The sequence below is a fragment of the Phaenicophaeus curvirostris genome, chromosome 17, assembly GCF_032191515.1.
Source record: "Phaenicophaeus curvirostris isolate KB17595 chromosome 17, BPBGC_Pcur_1.0, whole genome shotgun sequence".
In the NCBI taxonomy this organism is placed as follows: Eukaryota; Metazoa; Chordata; class Aves; order Cuculiformes; family Cuculidae; genus Phaenicophaeus; species Phaenicophaeus curvirostris.
The window spans coordinates 12,517,531-12,540,587 of NC_091408.1; the positions used below are offsets into that span (position 1 = coordinate 12,517,531).

The 23,057-nt window shown below is 39.1% G+C and overlaps 1 protein-coding gene across 1 annotated transcript in view; it reads left to right on the forward strand.

Moving 5' to 3' along the window:
• Window positions 1-17,345, forward strand: part of LOC138728136 (uncharacterized) — a 36,626-nt gene extending 19,281 nt beyond the window's left edge. Inside the window, exons 7-8 of the mRNA XM_069871239.1 lie at window positions 246-380; window positions 17,226-17,345. Of these exons, the coding sequence (XP_069727340.1) occupies window positions 246-380; window positions 17,226-17,345 (255 nt within the window). The remainder of the gene's footprint in view (window positions 1-245; window positions 381-17,225) is intronic.
• Window positions 17,346-23,057: the final 5,712 nt, after the last annotated feature.

The following is a 23,057-nucleotide window of genomic DNA, read 5'->3' on the forward strand; positions in this document are numbered from 1 at the left end:
TACTAAACATGAAGTATTAGGGTACTCAAAGTGTAGGATATTGTGCTGCTGATGCTATGAAAAGCCATTTTGCTTTTTAGGAGCCAGAGGATTATTAAATTAAGCACAAAAAGTCACATGCATAAACATAGCTATGTTGCTGTAGCAGGTGTCCTTCTTTAGCTAGAAATTCGACTGTGACAAATCATATGTTACTATCATCCTATGTCTGGGAAAACAGAAATTGAATTTTTGCTATTGTGCAGGAAGGGTTGATGGGGCAGAAGCCGGGCAACGTGGAGGAGTTACTGAAGCAATCTCAGAAAGAGCTGTTATGGCTTCAGAGGCAGTTGTCCTTCATCTCCGCAGGAGGCCCCGCTTATGTTTTGGCAGCAAGCAAGGTTAGTGCCTTTATTATTTTTTCAGTTTAATTTGCTCTTCAAAAAGGAATTAGAAAGGGAAGAGTTTATCATCATTTGGCTTGTTTTATTGAAACAACGCACTGCAAAATTTATTTTTTGTATTAAGGGTACTAACCAGAAGATTCATCTTAAAAGAAATATTTTAAATAGTTGTTTCACATAATTTAGAAAGACTACAAAGAATATGAAATTCATTATGTCCAGTGAAAGATTACATACTTCACATGGCATTTTGTAGAGCCCTATTGCATACGGGAAGACGTCATATGCTCTATCTTTTTCTAAAGAAAACTGCCTGTCAGAAGGTAAGATCATTCCACTGGGACTGTAATTCCAGGGGAGATTTCTTGGTCTGGTACACAGAACTGTAATTCCCTTTCTTCTCTCAGCAGCACTATTATTATGCATTCCTGGTTACCAGCAGCCCATCATCAGCGTGACTGCATCCAGCCCTGAATGGGTGAAAACTACTATCAATGCTATATACTTCACGCAGATATTTAGCCATAAAACCCACCAAATTAATAATAATCTCTTTATGTTAACAATATCTTATCATTTTAGAGTTCCAGTAAAATGTGAGTTCTCATCTGCTGTGGCATGACGTGATGAATATGCCAAGTTTTGATAGCTCAGGTTTCTAAATTTTAACTTGGGATAAAGAATGTTTTAAAATCTTCATAGCAGATGCTATTTTATTTTGATTTAATTTAATATATCCATATATTTTTCCATGTTTTTGAAACAAAATTTCCAGAAAGTTTATGATTATTTGCATATTGTACACACCCACTTATATTGTATATACCCACACACAGCTGTGTACAGATAAACATGCTTTAAATCCACCTCTGAAGAGGAATGAGAAGAGTTGGTTTGGTTCAGTGTAATGCATTAATAATGCTATTTTCCAGCAATCTGACTTATTTTGAAGTATAAAGTTGCCTTAGCTAATTTTTGGTTGGTTAGTACAAATGCATATAAAGCAACGGATATGTTCATCCAGTCTTCAGCCTAGATTGTCACCTGGAATCTTCCAGTATCACTTTGTGTCATATGCTCTAAGTCTGTATTTGTTGCTGAGGGACAGTACAGTAAGTGCTGATATAGTCAGAGTCAGAAGGAATGTTTGGATTTGAAGCTTGCAAGTAGCTCAACTGAGGTATGAAATATCTAACTTGCCAAAATTAGACTTTTTTAGAAAAAATAAAACCATTTATGCCACAAACTGGTCATAAAAGTAAAACTGCACTTGCCTGATGATCAAAGCCATAATCTAATCTAGGAAGAAACATATGATCCTGAGTAGGAACAGCTCTTCTCTCTGAAAATACCAGAGTTTGTTGTTCCCGTTACAGTCATGATTAATCACAGGAAGGTCATTTGGGGCTGAGATTGGCGCAAAGGAGTGGTCTTGGATACCTTATTTTTAGATGTTGGACTTTCCATTCAGAAACCTCTAGTCTTTCCAGAATGTGACAAGGTAGATCTTCAGGCCAGGAGGCACACATTGTCTGTAACCCTTTTCCTCATTTTGTTGCAATATCCAGAGCCAAGGTTCAGATTTTTAGCTGTTTCATGATGAATGAGGGACAGATTTTTCAGAAGCAACCAGTTAATTTGAAGACCACACTATAATATTCTACACCTTACTTTGATTCTAAACCTCCAAAAAGAAATGCTTTTCATCCAAGTGAGAGTGGTGGTACTCAGTCTTGCTCGAACCTTTAGGATAACAATCTTAATAAGGCACTCAAATAGATTGATGCTTGGGAACTGAAATATTCGTAAATATAGACAGTGCCACTTTGGAAAGATTCCTTAGCTGTTTAGTAAACACCAAGGTTCAAATTCATGGACTAGAAAACCAGATAAGGCAAAACATAAGAAAGACATCATCTGATGAGTCCCTTTTCCATGGCTCTCAATACCTTCCAGTAAAGCATCTGGTGCTGAGAGTTCCTGGAGATCAGGGTGGTCTCCACACACTTCAGCTTCATAATGGACCAATAAGCTTTGAGGGAAATCTGGCTTGCTTGTTAATCCTAAACTTTTCTGAAAACTCTCCTCCACTTTCTCATTATGCCTGTTAGTGAGACTGTTGGGGGAAGACTCGTATTTGAAAAGGAACCATAAATTAACATAGGGAGGCATTATTAAATGGAGAGATGCACTTCTGCGTATATTTGAAAGAATTCAATAAAACAGCAGCTTGAGAGTGCAATAGATCCTTCCCCAGTTAAATACTGAAAAGCAAACACAGAGGTTCCACTTTGTAGGTTTTCTTGATAATTTATCCTTCATTAGCATTGGGACTTTGGTTATGTTATAGTGTATGCACTCCCAAAGCGGTCAGATTCCCTGAGTCAGATCATCTCTGTGGAGAAAGGGTGGAAGAATGAAAGAAAAAGTGGGGGTAAAAAATGCTTAAAGCTAGATTTTTAAGTACTGGTTTGGGTTGGTTTTTTTTTTTCAATAAAATCTTTCCCAGTATCCGCTTTCAGTGTCTCCCTCTAGCTGCAGGGGAGATGATTGTTGCATACTTAGAAGTTTTGTGTGAATCTAGTGTATACAGTTTTCTTGAGAAGAGGAAAGACAGGATGGTTAGGATGCTCCAGGTAATCTGTCTTAATACCCTTCTGCATTTGAGTTTCTAAGCCTTCCATTGGGCAGGCTCGGGAGCGGAAAAAAAAATTGCCGCTCACATTTACAGTTCATTGGTTCGTGCCAGTAGGCCACAGATGACCTACTGAGAAGATCCTGCGATAGCTTTACTTGGAGGTAAAATAAAATCTCCCAACACCCGCCCCCCCCCCCGCCCCTCCCTCAGTGAAACATCCTTGCTGCGATCCCCCTTGCTCGTCAGCTCTTGCTGCTGCGCCGGGGCTCGTAGGGTGTGCAAGACAAGCCGGCAAATAGGGAAAGCCATCTTTGTGTGCGTATGTGTGTGTGAGCGCCGCTGCTTCATAGGCTCTGGCAGCTGCTGCATGGCCGATGATGCTTGCTCTCTCTCTTTTTTTCACCCTGCCTCCCTGCAGACAGCTAATGAATCATTTCTAGCCTGAGCGCTAGCAGTGCAAACACACCAATGCCGCTGCTGCCGCCGCCGCTGCCGCCTTGCTCTACGAGGCTGTAATTTGACACAGTAGACTGCAGTTCTCTCTCTCTCGGCAATGATCTTGCTGAACATCGGAAGCACTTGATTTGAAGGTATGCTGAGATTTCACCCTTTCTAAAAATAGCTATTTCTGTTAAATGCTTTAGGGGCCAGCTGAGGGTGGGAGGGCTGAAGGTTTCTGTGTGTGTAAGAATCCTCTGTTTAGTTAGCAGTAATGCAGCATAACTCTTATCAGAGGCAGACAAACTTTATTATTCTGCTGCAATTTGACGATGCCCTTCACTAGATCTTTTCTTCTAGGTGCTGCTTAGAATAATAAAATCGTGCACGAGCACTAGGTGAAGGGATTAAACTCTTGCTAGATTATTCCATCCTCCCTCCTATTGATGTTTAATCTGATGTCATTTTCTAGTCACTTTTAAGGTTTCCGACAAAATAAATATTATATTGACAGGTTTCTTTTTTGTGTTAGTGTCTGTGGGCAAAGTTCGTAATCGTACTGGCCAGTGGCTTCCTCCTCCCTCCCCCCGAGCCCCCAGGCTGGGTACATCTTCCCAGTATCTGCTTTGGAGACATATATTGTCATGTCATGGCAAAGTCATCAGTGTGGCTGCTCTTCCATGGAGATATTGTTAGCGACATCGTGTGTGGTATTTGTCTGGCAGCTAATGCTAAATTAGACCAATTGCAAATAAACATCCTGTCTTTTTTTGGTAGGCAGGAGAGATCATCAGCAACAGTAGAGATATTTATATATGTGGACACACCACACACAGCAGTATTTGTAGGAAGTATGTTATGTATATGAGTATGTAGGACAGAATAATAGCATTTCAATATAGCATATGCATAAAACTACCAGTTAATTAGTTAGCACATACCAGTATGCTGTGCCTGGTATTATAGGCGATACTGCAGAGTATTTTTATTAACCTCTTTTCAAAATTGGCTACTGCTTATAGTGTTGGGCTGTTCCGAGAGTGATGTGATGGTCGACATTACAGTTGTACATGGTCTTAGTACAATTTTAGCTGAGGAAAATCTAAGTGTATATGAAGGCTTTGGTTTTTCTTTTTAAGCTACTGCTATCTGTGATTTTAACAGTAAAACACCGACTAGGGGTTTTTGTCCAGTATAGGTAGTGATGCAGAGTTTATACATAAAATAACTCAGCAGAATAACTTATTAATGAGTCTTGTCACTGCATCTAGTAAAAACAGTCTGCTTCTTAAGTGATTGGATTTATTTTAAAGAAATACCTAAAATCAAAGCCATTGATCTTAACATTAAGAATTGCGCCAAGTATGTTGAGACAGGGGAAGAATACTATGACTGCCATCATGAAAATATAAATAAGAACTATTGCTTAGCAAGTTAGAAGAGCTGCCTTAAGAAAACAGCATGAAATACTAAAATACAGACCAAGTGCTAGACTGGAAATGAAAGCATCGTCATAAATTCAATACATTAAAAACCAGCAGTACACACGAACTGATATGAAAGTTACTGTAGTCACTTTATATTTCAGCGGTTTTGAACAGGAGGTGTTACATTTTTATTAGAAGAAGGTTTTCAAGTCTACCCAGCTGACAAATGAGGGCAATTCAGATCAAATCTTAGAGATGTCAAACAGGATTCGCCACTGTAGACATCCTTTGAAATACATGCATTACTTCTAGTACCTTAAAGGAGGGTGGTGAGGCTTTTTTAGGTGACTCTTTGTTATTTTTGATAGTGAGACCTGGTGGTCCTGAGCAGTGGCTTGGTGCATGCTGCTTTCTTTTTAACAGGTAAAAGACCTGCTCTAAATGAAACTAGTGAAGTGGTCATGCTGCCTGTAGACTGAAGAGCAATGCTGGTTTTTTGTAGCTGTATAACTGAATGGGTTCCAGCCTGCTAACATACAGCATGACGATATACTAGAGGCATGAAACAGAAGTTTAGTATTATTATATGTGACTTTAGACATTTGGGTGCACCTGGAGTGCCTTTTTGAGAAATTTAATGTGTTGTGCTTTCTAGAATTATAACCAAATTGCAGCTTTAAAATGACACGTGGTTTTCAGGGATAGGGAAAGTGAGATGGAACAAAATAATGGGACAGTGCAGTGCCACAGATTTCTGCATGAAAATTATCTGAATAGCTGATACATGCTACTTTAGTTTACTGACAGTCACGAGCTCTGAAATCTTAAGCATCTCTGTATGTGGCCAGTCTTGTACAGATACAAGATACGTAGGTACTTTTGCATATATACAAAATACATGTCTTTTTGAATATCACCTCATTCTGTTTTACATATGTGTTAGATGTACATACTCATTGTAATTCAGATAGGTGTGCAATATTGAGTTTTAAATGAATATATAAGCACGATAGTGGTGCTCTTCATCCTGGTAACAGCTTATTACAAAATTCTGAGCCTTTCTGGATTTCCAGGTGTGGAAAAAAGATGTCTGCGATCACTGGATAAGTAGTATCCTCTGGTATAAGGGCTTGCCTTTATGTGTTGCAAAGGCCCCACCGGGTATCAAAATTAAATATCCACATTTTTCTGAAATAAGAAACTAGTTGGTCAAGCATCACTATCCTGTCCTTTCAATATTTATGTTGAATGAAGTTGGGAGTCATGGCTGTTTTTCATTTAACTGAACTTGTTATAGGCTCTTATCAATACTACGAAATATGTCAGCATCTGACTGTTGATGTTCTAAGCTGACTGCCCACCAGAGATGAAAAATGTCGTGTAACATTTTTCCATTGCCATTAGAATTGAAAAATATATACCAATATCATGATTAAAAATAGAATTGGAATGTAGCCACTGTGCTGGAAAAATGCAGCTTCTTCAAAGTAATGTGTCATGAAATCAGTTTCTGTTCACCAGTAAAAAAAAAGGCTTGTGTCAGGCTTATTTGCAGAGAGTGGGCTCTTGGGAAATGGCAGTGATAACATTACTCTGGGAGAACAGTTAATGATCTTCTAGAGAAACTGGCTGACCCTGAAGTTTGAATGTTGTCACCCAGGGTTTCTTTGCAAACTGTAACCATCCTGTTAAATAACATGATGCAGCCATAGTCATTCTGTAAAGTATATCGGTAAAGCCGATGAGGTTGGCATGTTGGTGAGGAAATCAGGGTGGCTTATAGGCTCGTGGCTCAGCACTTTGACTTGTTCTTGTGACGTGGTGCTTGATAAGGAAATCAGAGTGGGACTTCCAGCTCTCCCAGAGATTCTGTGAATGGCCCTGGGCAAAGCACTTCGTATCTCTTGGGCTCTGCTCTCTTTCCATAAATGGGAATAATAATGAATCCTTGCCATTACATCCTACTTATATTTTCTGCTTAAAAAATAAAATCTTCAGATCAAAGACTGTTTTCTCCACTGGGATGCTAAATCCCAATGGAGGCTTCTAGATGCTACTTATAAATCACTTGACAGTCTGCATTGTGTGTTGTCGGTCTAGAAAAAAATATCTCCAAGTGTCAGAAGAATCTGAGTTGATTCCAAGCTTTTTGAAATAGTATTGGATTTGCTGAACTTCTTATTGTGCTTATGAGTATGTTCAGCTTGGAGTGAAGGACCTCATTTCCCTGATGGTGGTAGAGGTTTGGTAGAAGCACTTACAGTGCAGAAGTCGGGGCAGAGGAAGTGGGACTGTAGATCTGATTTTTAATTTTATGTAATTGTCATAAAGTTTTGTGTTTTCTCTGTAATAAGCAGTATAACACTTGGTTTCTAAGACAGTAAGCATAACTCCGCCAAATGTTTGATGCTGATTAGCAAGCAACAGCAGTGCACAATATTACCCTCAAGAATCAAAGGGAAGGCATTGTGAACGTAATAGCAAGGCACAGTCTCTCTTCTCTGTTCTCCTCTAATGACAATTAGAAACTACCTTCCAATTTTCTTTAAAGATCATCCCGCAGCAAGCCCAGCAGTGTGATACCTTCCCTAAGGCCTGATGTGAGCACAGAGGGATGGGCAGGCAGCCTGTGCACCCCTTTCCTTCCATCCTCCACCACCACTGCCACAAGGCTCTTTGTAAACATTTTTTCTGATGACGTAATTTTTATAGATGGATTCAGTTAAGTTTTTACACTGGATGTGTGCAGAAAGAAAATTACAATAATACCCCTTCTTGCCAGTTTTGAAAGGAAAATAAGTGCTTTTCAAGCCAGGTTAACTTGTTTAGGGTTGGCTTAGAAAAATCCTAAATGTAAAATCCTGAATTTATTCTGTGGCTTCATTGTTTCAGCTCCTGCTGAATATTGCTGTACCTCCTTTTTATACAGTTGAAAAATATTATTTGTCACTCCTGTATCACGGTGCCTTTTCACTGACATGGAAAATGCATTTTTAGTAAGCATATTGTCCGACTCACTTAAAAATATGCTCTGATATTAATCAGCAGGGACTTTTATAGATCCATGCCAGTTTATGCCAGGAGAGAGAGCTCAGCAGAGCATCCCTGGGAGTGTGCTCATGGGCTAAACTTACTGAAGACAGCTAGAGTTGATGGTGCTTAGAATTCAGCTGGATGAAGCTCACAGTTGCCACTGTGAGAAGCAATACGGGGTTGAATCTGTCCCCTGTTTGCTGCATATTCCCTCTGCTGTGACAGTCTCAGTTTTACCTATTTGTTAAATCCTCATTTCTGTTCTCCCCACTTCCCTGCCCCCAATTCTGCCTGCAGAACGTTAAGAATATTCTCTGTCAGTTCTAGGAGTGTATTTCTTCCCTTCTCTCTTGTTTACTGCTTGCTAATTAAATTTGGTAGGTGGCAGTTTGAAATCTTAGTGGGCCGTGTCATGTGGCTGCTAATGCTCTGCAGATCTCTATTACATAACCTTTAAGTAGTTGGGGAAAATGTGCTTGTGTCATACTGGGCCCGACATAAGGCTCTGTCTGAAGCCAGCAGCCTGATCAGGTTTTTTAGGTATGATGACTGGAGATGGTTTGTTCTGGCACAAGATTTGTGCCCTCAGTTGTCGGGCCAATTGTCTTTTTTTCCCAGAAAGGCCTTGCAGACTGCACTGTCGGCCTTTCCTGCAGGGGAGGAGAGGGGAGGGGTTAGATTTGAACACTCTGACATGCCAGGTAATGATCAAATTAATATTAAATGCAGTATGCTAGAATCCCTTCTGTTTTCCTGACAGGTTTGTTCATGAGGGACATGGTTTAGTGTTTGATAGGAATGGTTGGACTCGACGATCCGGTGGGTCTCTTCCTACCTAGTGGTGATTCTATGATTCTATGATTTTAGTTTTTAAGTGACCAGAGACCAGAATAAACATAGCAAACCTCTCGGTCTGTCCCCCACCCCTCCACCTCCTATGGATCTTAATTGGGCTCTGCTGCATTATGCAAAATGAAAACAGGAATCAATACAGATGTTTAAAAAAATGCTGTGTAGGGATGATCAATTTTTAATGCATGGTAATTCATTAGGTTGCTCTTTTGCTAACAGAGCGCTTTTATAAGTGACAGCAATGTGATCATCGAATAATGGCTCTCTTGCTTTTTCAGAATCAGCACCAGCTTTTGATCCCTCTTCACATACAGTTGCAGGTTTTGTAGCTTAAAACACTTTTATACCCTGCCCAATGCAAGTTAAGCACTCAGCTGTTAGTGGGCTAACTCTGACCTGAGGAAAGTAAGTCTGGTTTTGTTTTCCTGGTCAGGATATGGGCCTTGGAGCTGGGTCTTGTCTGTGGCTTTGATGTTTGACATGCTGTGTGTTTTCAAGTAAACCACGGGTGACCTTTCTGCCTCAGTTTCATTACCTGCTGGGAAGGCTCAGTGGCAACGGGCTGCTGTTGCCTTGCAACAAAAGTTGTAGTTAGAAACTGGGAACAAGTAGATGAAATTTTGGGTTATTGTTTTGCTTTGTTTTCTTTTCTTTTTCCCTAATAAAGTCAGATTTTCAAGTTTATGATTCATGTTGAAATCTGTGGTTGTGTGAACCTGCATTTTGTTCTAGAGTAGCCCTTGGCTTGTAATAGCAATTTTCAGTAAAAACCTTTTGCAAACTGCTTAAGAATGATGATTGATCTCATTCTGTCCATTTTGCGGATGAGAAATTTTCCAATGTGCTTTAGGCTTATTTGACCAAGATCATTCAGTAGGGTCAATGCAAATCTATGGATGCAGTTTGCAGAGTCCTGTCCAACATGTTATCCACTGTATTGCTTCCCTTAATTAAATGTTGTATAAGAAGGGAGGAGGGGGAAGTATTGATCTTCCAAAAGCAGGCTTTTTTTTGTCTCACTTTGAATTAACTGTCTGCTCGCCGACGTGCTAGTAAAGTGTTTGAGAGTGTATTAATTTTGAAAGAATTATTGCTATCCTAAATCACGGTAGCTATCAGTCTGTCTGTCAGTTTGTCTGTTCTCCTAATGGCTGCCTGCTTACCCACTGGGTATTCTGAAACTACAAATGTTTCATTGCTGGAAGGTGCCTCTGTTGCTCAACAGTCTTAAATCATCTATACAAATGTGTGTACCATACGTTCCCTCTGATTCAGTAGCTTTGGCTTGTTTGAAGCTCAAGTGGTTACCACTAGCGCTGCTGTGTTATCATGGTTGTAGGCTGCTGGATGGAATAGGATGAACCAACTATAGAGCAGTTTTGTGTTTGTGTGGAAAGGCAGGTGGGTATAGTTACTCCTTTTGTATTTTAAATGAAACCTGTAGGCAGTTGTAGGTGCGCTCCTCAGGATCTGGACCTCTTCCAGTTAATGTGCCTTGCAGTCATAGAGTGAGAACAAAGCTGTCACCCCAGCTCTGTCCTTAGTTGTTTCAGGATGCAACAAGTGGCCGACCCAAACAAATGAAGGTATGAAAAAGGAAGACTTAAAATTGAAGAGATTTTTATGTTCTACAAGGAGTAATCCCCTTTCTGTCTTCTTTGGTATTGATGGGTACTAATTATCATAAACTATAAACCTTACGTAGCTCACAACCTTTCTAGCTTTCCTTTTGGAAAAACTCTATTTCATTTCAGTAAATTCTGCTTAAAGGAAACAAAATATAAAGTGCTTCAAGCTGCTAATGTTTCTGTGACCTAATGAGAGAAGTTTTGTAAAGACGTCTTTTTTTTTCTTGATTATGAAAATTGTTTTGAAATAAGATGGTACAATTTAGTAAAAAGAACAAGACAGGAAGAAAAGCTGTCATTGTAAGCGCTAAAAGAATCAGGTTGTGAACGAGGTCATTGTACAGATGAGACCAGAGATGTAACACACGTGTGTCTATGGGACTCAAGTGTTTTTATTGATTCTTTGTGGAAAAACTGCTCTGAGCAGAAAGCAGTAAACACTACTGTAAAAATAATATTTGTATACTGTAACTAAATAAATAACCATGTTTCATCAAGTATAACTGTCAACACTGATGCAACAAGTGAGTGACACTTAAAGTGACACTGAACAACTGGAGCATTTTGTATTTCTGATCAGCAGGAAGAGCTGGTGGCTAGATCCTGAGCATCGGCCTCACAGAACGAGGTGCTGCACGCTTCTCAAAGAGCTGTCAGTCCAAATACGCAATTGAATACAGCAGGGTGATGCAGCATTTGAGGGAGCAGAAAGGAGAAGACTTCTCCTCCTTCCCCCTTACCTCACTTTTTAGCCATTTCTGATCTTTTCTCGCCTTGTCTCCCCATATTATGGTTTATGTAACTAAAAATGAGTCTATTAGGTAAAAAGTTGTCAGCGCATTTAGACAAAGAATGTTGTTAATTTTAAGCGTAATTTTACGTAATAGCATTTAAGAGACTATGTTGTTATTGAAAAGGATATTTTCTCAACTCTGATTTCATGTATCTAGGTAGCAGGAAAATTTTCCTAAGATGATTGAGCTATACACTTTAATGTGTGGATGGAACTGGACTGTAGTTGAATTGAAGGGGATGTTAAGCACTGTCTGCTTTGGTGTTTTGTTAGTATTTATCATGTCTTATTCCAGGCCCTGTGGAACACTAGAGATTATGCTACAGGACAGGCTGTTCAGAGGTTGTTCAGCCTGGAGAAGAGAAGGCTCTGAAGAGACCTTAGTTTGACCTTCCAGTACCTGAAGGGGTTGTACAGGAAAGCTGGGGAGAGTCTCTTTACAAAGGCTCATAGTGACAGGACTAGGGGCAATGGGTTAAACTGGAGAGGGGCAGATTTAGACTAGACATAAGGAGGAATTTTTTTACCATGAGGGTGGTGAGGCCCTGGCCCAGGTTGCCCAGGAAAGATGTGGCTGCCCCATCCCTGGAGATGCTCAAGGCCAGGTTAGGTGAGACTTTGAGTCCCTGATCCAGTGGGAGGTGTCCCTGCCCATGGCAGGGAGGTTGGAACTGGATGTGCTTTACGGACCCTTCCAACCCAACCTATTCTATGATACAGGAATTTAATGTGGGGTTTTTGCGTCTTATTCTTAAGCATCTGATAGCCAATTGTGCCTGGACTGTTTAGGTCTGGAATCTGATCTAGTATGGCTGTTTCTATCCCTTTTCCTTGCAATCTCATTATGGTTTGAGTAGGTTAAGTGGAAATACAAAAATAGCAAGAAAATAGGCAGAGTGGAAAATGAAAGGAATGAGGTAAATAAGAAACCTTGAAAAACTTACATAATTAAAAGCTAACATCAGTTTATTTTCCATGTGTATGAAAGGATTCTCCTGTTGTCTGTCCAGAGTTGCTTATTATAATAGTTTCATATATGTTATAGATTGGTTGATTTAATACCGAGTTCAGAGATGCTCTTTATTAAATACTGATGAATGATGGTATCATCCTTAATTCCTTGTTATTGGTCCCATCTTTGTCCTTAGTAATACACTAGAATTTAGGTTTTTGTAAGCTTATCATTTGTGGACTACTGCCCCTTCAAAACTAAAATTCCCAAGTAAGCAAAACAGGACTGTCCTTGACATCTAATCTCCCTTGAGGATAAAAATGACCTTTTGTTCATGGTGTGTAATAGTTGCCAAGAGGACACAATTTTCATAGCAATCAGGGCTCTTGAAAAATACAGATTTCAGGCATGTAGGACATTATATTTTGTTTTAACGAATGTTGCACATAATAAAAAGTGTAATTGCTGGCATTAACTAGGAAGAATAATGCACGCCCATGAGCTACAGTGCTATTAAAGGTCCATGTTGTTCCTATTATTAGAATTTCTTAATTTATTGGAATAACTTCAGGGCTGAAATTATTTTCTTTCAGAGTGGGTTGGTGCAGTCTATCTTTTCCATTTAGGCAGTAAATCTTTTCTTATATGCAGGAATCCCACTGTTGTAACCCAGTGCAGGTGTGTATGGGAAGAAATATGTTTGGATTTTTATAGACGCATCAAAACTACTTTATGGAGGAAGGCCTGTGAAGTCCCACAGGAACATTTAACTATCACTATCCATCATTATTGGATTGATAATAGACTACCGTTACATAAATAATACAAGCATCAAGTAAATACTTCAGGGGAATTATCACAACATCCTACTCTGTGTTGCACGTCTCTTAAAATTACCACACATGTTTAAAGGAGAAGGAGAGAAATGTAAGAAGCAAGACATATTATTTCCATCATGAACAACTGAAACACTTTTTGTATATTTTGAAATACTTAAAATGCATTTTAAAGCTCTACCTTTTTGAGTTAGTGAAGGGTTTATGATCAAGAAAGATGAACTGGAACCGGAACAAGGAAAAAGATGGAGCCATGTGAATAAACCAGGAACTTGGACAGCTTATGTTATGAAAGGACACTAAAGGAGGTTATTATTTGTCATCTCATAGTAACAAAACAACTGGGTAATAGTCTGATTTCACCACTAATTCTGCCTCCTACTGTTTTTAAAGTTAAGCATGTGCCTAGTGTTTAGTGCTCTGTTTCAAACACCAAGAAATTGTCAAGATGGTCGAAGTGTTCAAAAATGTTATAGAGCTGTTCATTTTTAGTGTGATTTGTAAGAACCTTCAGTTTGTCTAAGGTTTAACCTACCTTCTGTTTTTACTTTATCTAAGTGCTTCATGGACCTATTTGCTGTCTGAATTCAGTAATTCTCAATGAACCCTTTTTTCAAATTGCTACATGAATGCTATTTATATAAGAACCGCACGCCCCCCCCCCCACTTCTTTTACAATCTTTGCATGATGCCTGTGGTATTTTTCTTAGTGTAGGTGGCCAAACATTTTAAAATGCAAAGTTCCTAAATAAAAGATAGGCTAGATCTGGAAGCCCTAGATTTCTCCTCATCTCTCACTGCCATACTATTTGCTGTATTGTGAATAGTTCTGCTTTTCCTTTTCACGAGGTTCCTGGGAAAAGCAGATTCTTATTTCGTATTGTTATTTCTGTGGGGTTAAATGCATTAGGTTATTATTTGTACTGTCTCAAGAATACTGCTCAGGGTTTATGCCAAATGAAAGCCAGTCATGAAGATGGGAAGCAAGAGGAAGTATCCAGGCAAGTGTAACACCTTAATAGCAAACTCAGAGGGGGACACATCTCTTATTAAACTGAAGAGATGTGGAAGTGATTTAAAGAATGTAACAGTTGATAGAACTTGCTAATAGCCCTGTAAGGGTAATTTAAAACATTATGTGTCTTCACACCAGCCAAATGCAAGGCATCAGCAGTCTCTGTGTGAAAGACAATGCATAACTGGTTAGTGTGTCTCTCTGCATACCTTAAGCTTGCACAATTCCTTTTTCAGGAAGGCTAGCAACAAGGGCAGTAGAGGTTATGCTCTGACCTCCGTGGCTTTACCCATTGGCTACATCTTAAATTCAGGCCAGTTCTTGGAGTCCCACATAAGCAGAACTGCTGATGAGCTGATGCATGAAATATTTTTGCCTCTACGTTTTCATCGTTTTGGTGGGTTGTGTCCAGTGTGGAGCAGCCTCAGCCTTTCCTCACAGAGGCCCCTGCATCCCTGCTGCCAGAGCTTTGGCACAAGCACCCAGTTCATGCATTCTAAAAGAGAAAACTCCTACACGCCTATATACTTGAGAGCTTCTCGTAGTAATGTGTCTTGATTTCCACTTCCTTGAAGATACTTGAGGATATTCTGAGGATGCTTTCAGGAAAGTGATCAGATGAAGAGGTGGTTAGATGGATGTTAATGGCACTAGTGATTTTGATCCTTTGACTTGAGTAAGCAAGAGTTAAAGGACCTTCTTTCAGTCAGTTGATATATGTGGATTCTCCTTTTTAGAAGGGATCCAGGCCTGATTCTGGAACAAAGAGTTTGCAGAAATGTCGAGCACAAAATGTTCTTTAAATTGAGTAGCATATACTACCACTTTCTTTGATGCAACGATGAAGAGAAAATTGAAGTTACATCTCTAAACTTAGCAGCAAAACTTCAATAAAGTTAAAATAATGAAACAAATAATGTGCATCTCAAACATACATGCAATAGTCATGTGAAGGAAGCAGGGAAAGCACAAAATTGAAGACAATTTAGAGTGACAGCCTCTCATGCATCTGCTTCAAGTAGAATGAGTTATTAATAGGTATTCAGTTTTTTCCCATGAAGTTAGAAGAGAAGGTCGTGCAAATAAATGGCTACACTTATGGTAAGCTTTCTGTATTAAAGATGATCTACTTTTTGCCATTGCTTTGTATTCTTCTAGATTTATGTTTGTTACCTGGACTGGTCACTATGGATTACTGCTACCCTTTCCATCTTTTCAGTCTTTAAAAGGATTGCAGAACCCTTCTGCTGCAGCCCAACCTGAAGATCAGGTTGCAAATGATTAGGCATACAGAAAATAGGCCTATTTGTTTTCTTTGTCATAGGGTTGCTTTTGTACATGACCTGCATGTCTGTCTCCAGGCAATGTTTTATATCCGTAGGGTTTAAATGATTCCACCTCAGTAAAGTGAAAGAAGGACTGGAAACATGGGGTCCCTAGCTTTTATTGGCTTTTGGCTCTGTGTATGCAAGTCTGTTTAGAAACGGATGGCAGTAGTTTGCCTTTTACAAGCACGTGATTAATGGTTAAGAAGTGTTAAATGCATTATTCCATAGATAAGATTATAGTATGTTTTATAAATTCATAGGATGCATTTTGTCTTTCATCTTGGGATTTTCAAGTACTTACAGACATTAATTAACGAAGTCTCACTGCACATCTGTTTGGTAAGATTGATTATTATCCCCATTTTGTTTAGCAGGCCACATGATTTCCCCAAGTTCTGCAATGAGTCAGTGACAGAGCTGAGAATGAAACCTGGGTGTTCCACCCACACTGTAGCCCTGCGTAAATGTACCAGTAAATGTGTAGAATTCTGCAAAATATATATTAAACATTTTCAGTTTTCAATCATTTCCTCACGCAGAAATTAAAACAAATCAAATAGAAAAATACTGATTGCTATACTGCTGCGTGCAGCCGGTAGTCACGGAGGGTGAAGTGGTAAAATAACACATTGTGCAAAAGACACAGATACTTTTACTGACTGCTTAACAGGTTCTTGTACTTCCCTACAGAATGACAGTAACTATGTCTGACTCAGTCTGCAAATACCTGTTTTATCTCCTTTTGGATACAATGGAGGCAGAAGTCAAGGTTGAGGGATAGCAGGGTAGTTGTTCCTGGTGCAGAAAAGTAAAGCATCTTTAATACAATTGCTGAAAGAGGTGTTCATTGTTGTGGGTTCAGAGAGATTGGTGAAGCAACGTGGCTTACAAAACATTGCTTTAAAATTCTCCTTTTGCCTGTTATCCAAATGTGAAGATATTCTTATTTGTTTGCTATATAACAGGATTCAATTGCTCCCCATCTCTTTTTGACAATGTACTAATTTGTGAGATATAATTGGGATTGGGTGCAACTCAATTTTATCATTATGTGTTCTTTTTATTTTGGAGTTGACCTGAAGATTTCTGGACTAGCCTAAGATGAGCAAAATTAGACTCTGAATATAAATAATTGCTGATTATTTATTCTCTTAGCTTGAACAGTAGAGGTATATGGTTTTGGTGTGAAAATCTTTAGACTGTAATTTGTAGGAATGTCATGACTAGGATCTGAATTATGCAGATCTATAATAGGTGATGGATAGAAATGTTACATCTGCTGCTATAAACTTAAAGAAAAAAAAAAAAAAATCTTTCTTTGGCTGATAGGGAATTCTCCATGTCCTAAATATCCTGCCGAGAATCAAGAGACTGATGGAGGTTTCTAAGGAATGGTTCTTCCTGAAAATAATCAGGACAGGATTTGCCTTTTTATTTAGAAGTTAGAAGAGAAAGTGTATTTAAAGACTTCCCTTCTCTTCCCTCATGACCAGTGGCTAGATTTTAGCATGCTGTCCGCACTGGAAGTTTATTAATGTAATCACTCAAGCTGTAGATAGTTAAAACATTGAAGGAATCAGGCTGGCAGTGAGCCTAATCACTGTGCAAAAACAAGCCATACCACAGCAAAATTAACCTTTACCGTCTGGAGCATTCTTAGTTTCTCTCTAGTGTGCTTATCTAAGCTTGCCAGTAGAACACACAAGGTGAAGACTTAAAAGGAGCTGTGGTGGGGGTTTTTTTTGTTTATTTTCATTAATGTATCTCAATTTTGCGGTAATGTCTTTCATGAAGGATTAAAATAGAATGTGTACTAATCTGCTTTGCAGAAGGTAAAGAGGTGGAAAGTCAGTGTAAAGATTGTACTTTGGTTCCTCTACTCGTATTGTTCTCTTCCTCCAGGAAGGAAATGGCAATACAGGGCTTGGCAGCAAATCACTTGGAGATAGTGTGGTGCTCCCTTCAACATACGGGAAGTCTATCCAAACAAAGGCTTCACAACCTATTTACAGACCTCTCTGATCTGTCATAATGGAGTGAGACTTTCACAAGTTAACTCAACCTCATTCCTTTCTCTCACTTACGGCTGTTTCTGTTATTTACAGCATTACATGGTGTGTTTTGTTGATGTCGTATGCTGAGTGCATCTTGTCAGTCTGACCTGCTTCTTCCTTCCTGCGCTCATGAGTGTCTTATGAATGGGACTATGGAGCAGCATGGGGAAAAGAGGCAACTGGGAATGTGCTAGTTAGGAAGGCCTTTTTTCAGAGGAGTTGCATAGGTTGTACATCAGCTGACAGCAGCCTTGGACTTTGGCCTTTCCTATTATGTGCCTTCATTGTCTTCCACTTGCCACTAACTCTTGAGAGAAGCAGCACGTTTCTCCTTATGTACACGTGTACAGTCAAATGGATCCCATATCACAGAATCATACAATCACCAGGTTGGAAGAGACCCACTGGATCATGGAGTCCAACCATTCCTAATCAATCACTAAACCATGTCCCTCAGCGCCTCATCCACCCGTGCCTTAAACCCCTCCAGGGAAGGTGAATCAACCGCCTCCCTGGGCAGCCTGTTCCAGTGCCCAATGACCCTTTCTGTGAAAATTTTTTTCCCAGTGTTCAGCCTAAACCTCCCCTGGCGGAGCTTGAGGCCATTCCCTCTTGTCCTTTCCCCTGTCACTTGGCAGAAGAGCCCAGCTCCCTCCTCTCCACAACCTCCTTTCAGGGAGTTGTAGAGAGCAATGAGGTCTTCCCTCAGCCTCCTCTTCTCCAGGCTAAACACCCCCAGCTCTCTCAGCCGCAGCCCCAGCTGCTGAGAGAGGAGGGGTGATGTCCTGAACTGCTTTGGTACTGACCTGCCAGTTGAACCATTGACTTGATGAAGGCTCCTCCTCAGCTGTTTTAGTGTATGTGAGGGCATAGTTTTAATGCTACACCAATACTTGCACCAGTAGCTAGAAATAAATGATGCTTGTGTGAGAGAGAGGAAAAAGCACAAAACTTTTCTAGAAAAGTTTCTGTACAAATTCAAGAAAGAATTTAAGTTTGTGGAGCTCAGTAAGTCTAGATTTTGGAGATATTGATATTATATTTATATTACTGGCAATGATAAAGAAATAAGATATCCAGGAGAAACAGAATCTGGTTATGAGGCCAAATACTGTAGACTTCAAGGAATCTTCAAAGTAACTACATTCCTTAAATGATGGAAAGAACAAAATTACAGTGAATTTCAATTTCATTAACCGGATCAAAGAGGAAGATAGGTATGACCTGCATATCACCAATTCCATCCTTTCACTTATAAAGGATGCAGGTGGAGGCTGGAGAAAAAGAAAATCCTTTAACTAATCTTCATAGAACTTAATCGCAAAGTCAAAGTAAATTGATTCTCACTTCCTGAGCTTAATTCTGGACTTATGATAATTTAGTAATTTAACTTGCCTTTATTCAAAGACCTCCCCTGAAAAAGGGCAAGTGTCAGCAGCTCTTACAGGCACAGTTTCATGTGAAATGAAAGTGTATGTGTGGATGCGTGAGAGGTTCAGGTGATCTGTTAAATGACTCAAGAAAAGCAAGTGGGAGATCACAGTAAATTTGCCGTAAGTGTAGGCAGAGAAAAGGACAGTTCTAGCACCATCACAGAGACACCAGCCCGAGTGACTGGTGCCAGGGCAGTACTTTAGTAATAAATTATAAAAATTAGATGAGGAAAGAAAGCTTTCTATTTTTAGTATCTGTCTTAGAGTGGAGATAAATTACATCTTAAAAGTGCCCATTTTTTCATTGACTGTAAGAGGGTGCAGTCAACTAGAACAAGTGTAGTTGTTCATATACCTCTAATGACAAATAAAATAATCCCATGAAGTTTTATATATTCAATTTTGTATAAAAATGTGATTAATTTTTAATATTAAGCACCTTTAATCTCTATAATTGGAATAAATTTTGAAATATGTTTGGTTCCGATGAATCTTGATGCATGATTCATCATTTCTGTGTAGATGATCCAAAATTCTTATCATCTGAAAAAACTCCAGTTTGTGTTTCTTGTATTAAGCGATGGCTAGGACCTGAAGGCTCGAGTCTGATGTTGACACATCTCTCTCTGATTTTAAAGTGAAGCAGTCCTATTTTAGACTCCACAGGCTGAAAACCTCTTTTGATTAGCCTATTAGTGCATGTCCAGAATGACAGATTATTCACCTGTAGAGCTAAAGCTGTGGACTGCGGTGTTTTTGGAACACAGGGGGAAGCCTGTGGTGCTCAGGTGGCTGTGCTGTAGGGCTAGTCTGTTTGCTAATGTTTTTGGCTGCATATGTAGGCACAGATCCAGAACAGCTTATGTCAAAGACTTGCATGGGAAAAAAATGCTTTCTCTCTGCAGGCTCAATTTCTGTTTTGGCAGATACATTTAAACTTGGTCATGAAATCATTTATAATTATCAACAGAGCCCTGATACTAGGTGATCAGAGAATTAACAGTGGCACTGTTGTTTACAATATAAGCCATTGAAAGTACTACACATAAAAGAGGATAGAAGAATCGTGGCCTTTGCAATACACATTCAAGGTGCTGTTTGTCTAGTGATGGGAGATTCTTTTTTTGCCAAAATGATGTGTTTGCTATTGCCAAAATAGGGATATAAAATTCTGATGGTTTGACTTATTGAGATATACCAGCTATTATCAGATGCCTTCTGGCTTTTGTTGGGGTTTCAGAATTCTTTTATAGAGATGAATCTTTAGTTCTTGTCGTGTTGTTTATATCGTAGAAGTCAGAAGTTTTCTTGACTGTCATTTTCCCATAAAAAGCCACCTCAAACACTTTTAAAGGATTTTCATTTTTTGCTGGTAATACTTAGGGCTTAAAGGATGGAATCTCCTTAGACTTCTGTTAGTATCACTCAGGGACAATGCCACTAAGACAGACATTAGTTAGATGTATGCAAAAGAAGGATAAATTGGTCTAGCTGATAAATAATTCATTTAGATAAAAGTCAACAGCCTCATGGAAACAATGGGTATTATTTTTGCTAGTGTGTGGTTTCTGCAGAACAATACAGAATGATGTTCTGCCATGCACTGTTTTTTGAGATGTAGAGTTAGGAGTCCTTTTTAGGTGTAAGATGCTAGCACGTAAATCGTTTCCATCAGGACCTCACGTCCATCAGCTACTAAAGTAAAGTGGCTTTGAATTTATCATAAAGACTTTGACTGCAGACTCTTGCATTGAATTTATGATAGATTTCTGCAGCTAGGTGTTTAATTTAATTCAGAGCAATTTGGCACTGTAGCTAAAAATATGGGAATCCTCAGGACTGCAGTGCTTTGGAGAGCTGATGTCAGCTAAAGCAAGAGCCATTAAGAAAATTAGAGTGACACAGAATTTTTTTAAGCTGAAAGGGCAAACCAGCGTAATATTGAATGCATGAAGAAGGAGTAAAATTAAGACAAGGATATGACAAGTGGTAAGAGGCTTTTGTAAATATGAGTTTGCTCAGTGGGGCTCTCACCAGGGCTAGCTTTAGTGAAGAGTTATCAGCTTGATGGAGGAAGTGTTTGAGTGCTTATGAGGTTGCAGAGTATCTGCTTCAAAACAATGAAGAGGAGGGACAAAGTGATGGTGATCATTGATAGAAAAAAATGTGTGGAAGAGGAGTCTGGGAATTGCATTAATATAGTTGTTGATGAGTTCACTGCTCATGCAGCAGTGACTGTATGTAGTTTCTCAACTTCTTAGGGAAACAGCTGGCTTATTTAAAACAGGCTTTGCAGTATAAAGGTGGCCCGCTTAATCGTTGGGCTTGAAATGCACAGCAGACCAGGAAACACTACCACAGTCAAAGTGGAAATGTGTGAGGACCTTGTGCACCCAATGGCCCTGGTTCTGAAAGTCAAGGTGTACCACATTCTAGGAGGAGTTTATCAGTGAACACAGAAACTCAGATCTTCAAAGGTCTTCAAGAATAAATGTTTCAAGTGGCTAAATGTCTACGGTTTGGATTGCTTTTCTGTTCAGGAACCTAAATGAAAGGTAGATTTATTTTTTTTTAAAGGCACTGAGCAGGTATTGCATCTTCAATGAACTGGGCTTTTAGAAAATAAGGCCACAAATAATTGTAGAGTTGCACTCTGGAAGGGAATATTGCACAGGGGGTATTACAAGAACATATAGTGATCCCAATTAAACGCAAGTCCCCGATATGTACCACATAATGGAATGTAACACATGTACCAAATAAATGGGACAATATTTTAGATCCTGTGTTTGTTGACTGTTAAAATGCGTCTTTGGGGCTGGGACTCAACTTTTTGAAACAGTGGAATGGAAAAAATATGTCATTTACCCATGTTATCAGAAGGGTAAGTAAGTAGGATAGGAATAGATCACAGGGCTCTTCTAAGGCCGTACCTGGTGTCCTAAACTATATCGCCTCTCTGTTGGTGTGGTAGCTGTATGGTTATGTTATTTTAATATTTATTATTCTTTTTTTAAAAAAAAATAATAAAGCCCAAGCTTTAGTTAATTTTCGTTCCATTCATTTGGAAGGAAGTAGTTCACTGCCAGAGAGTTCAGCTATAAATTCAAAACAAGTAATAATTTATTCTACATTTTTTCCCATTGGTTGGATTGTTCAGTCTGTTGCTTATGAAGTGTTTTTCTTGTGTCAACTGTCTGTTTTTATTTTATCATTCTGGTGATGCAGACTACGGGATATTTCTGTTCCAGTGCAGTGATTGTATGCCTGGATAGCCTCCAGTACAGCCTATTGTTATTTCTTACTTTGAGTTGCAAGTGACAAGTGAGCTCTAATTTTTAAATTTATTTATTAAAAACTCTAAACAACAGTCTTCCCATTCACAATCAAGTTCACTATTGATACAAAGCTAGATCTGTATAATTATCCTCAAGCTAAACTTAGCATTTTCAATAGTGTTTCCTATTTCCTGTCATAATGGGAATTGTTCAGTCTGGCTAGGACTGAGAAGATATTTGAATAGAGATCTAAGGAGTCAAGCATCATCATTGAGTGGTTTTACAATTATGAATCACTTTTCCAACTTATACCTGAATTCTTGTACCATCATGGTGTTGGTAATTCTGTGGTTCTATGTCAATAGTACTGTTAATAATATAGTTATTGTCAATGAGATTGTTATATGTCAATAATGTAGTTATTATTAATATCCCAAACTGTTTGGCTTGAACAATTTTTCTCCTATTTGCAAAGAGACTGAATGAATTATCGAAGGTCAGAGGCTGAGTCTGGAGCCAGGCTGTAGATCTGCATACCATGAGTCCCATTCCTCCTCCTGATGAAAGACATTTCTTACTCATTTATTCTTGATCCTATGAAAGAGGTGACAGAGACTCAACAGAGTACTTGTTATTGGCAGCCCAAACTAATGGATGAAGCAATACTATTAAAGGTCATAACCCTGTCACAACTAGGCCAGAAAAATGACTCTGTGATGACAGTTTAAGCTAGATTTTTTGCGTATCACCAGAGCTCATTTTCAACAGCAAGAAATATGTGTGTGGAGGTGTACAGCTGAAAATGTTAGGTTACCTTATTGCCACAAGTTTGTTGTCATTCTGCCATTTTGCAGCAGTTGCTGTTCTGCTCGTCTTTATTGTATGGCAAGCAGAAAAATAGAATTTGAGAACACTGGCTTGAAAATAAGAATCCAGAGCTGTAGAATAGTTTCTTGATAAACCAGACTG